Raw genomic sequence first — 811 nt, 5'->3', positions numbered from 1 at the left:
CGTGCGTGTGTATATATATATATATATATATATGCTCTTAAAAGTTCAGATTCACAGTGAGATAAGAAACCTGAGGTCTTTTCAAATTTGGAGCCCTTTCCTGGGTTACTTTAGGAAGACAAAATGTCCTAGAGTTATCTATACCTTTTCTATCTATCGATCTATCTATCTATCTATCTATCTATCTATCTAAATTATCAGTAGTATTGGTATCCATTGTATTTATTTTAATTGATATAATATTAATTTTAATTTAATTTATATTTTTATGTATTATTTATTTAATTTAATGTTTTTTTTTATTATTATTGCCACTTTTGTTATTTTCTGGTATTAAGTTTGTATTATTTTTTTATTATTCATTTATTTAATTGATTGAATGTATGCATTATTTATTTATTTACCCCTTTTATATTCTTTTCCATTACACTTAGTTGAACTTTGATGCTCTTTTACTGACCCAATATCATTTCGTCATCACAGCTTCTAATCAAGCCACTAACAGAGAAAACATCCAGAAAACCATCAGCCGTCTGGATGAAGATCTCAGCACGCTTGGCCAAATAAGCAAACTGTCAGAAACACTCAGTTTCCCTCATCAGGTCTGTTTACCTTTATGAACTGTGTTTACCTTTAGTGTGGAATACTTATATCAGTTTCACTTTTACAGGTTTTTTTATGGCGGATTATATACCTGTTCTGATTGGTTGTAGACAGCAGGGGGGGGGGAAACAATGGTGCATGCAAAAAAATAAATAAAATGCAACCATATTTATGCGTATTTAGGATAAAAAAAATAGACAGACTTATC

General features: G+C 29.7%; 1 protein-coding gene across 1 annotated transcript in view; it reads left to right on the top strand.

Annotated features, from left to right (window-relative positions):
* Window positions 1-811, top strand: part of LOC107705756 (rho guanine nucleotide exchange factor 17-like) — an 82851-nt gene that overhangs the window by 73232 nt on the left and 8808 nt on the right. The window contains exon 11 of the mRNA XM_016509211.1: window positions 484-602. Within this exon, the coding sequence (XP_016364697.1) occupies window positions 484-602 (119 nt within the window). The remainder of the gene's footprint in view (window positions 1-483; window positions 603-811) is intronic.

Source organism: Sinocyclocheilus rhinocerous, unplaced genomic scaffold (genome assembly GCF_001515625.1).
Source record: "Sinocyclocheilus rhinocerous isolate Xijiao unplaced genomic scaffold, SAMN03320098_v1.1 scaffold834, whole genome shotgun sequence".
NCBI lineage: Eukaryota > Metazoa > Chordata > Actinopteri > Cypriniformes > Cyprinidae > Sinocyclocheilus > Sinocyclocheilus rhinocerous.
This window is presented reverse-complemented; position numbering and strand designations above follow the sequence as displayed.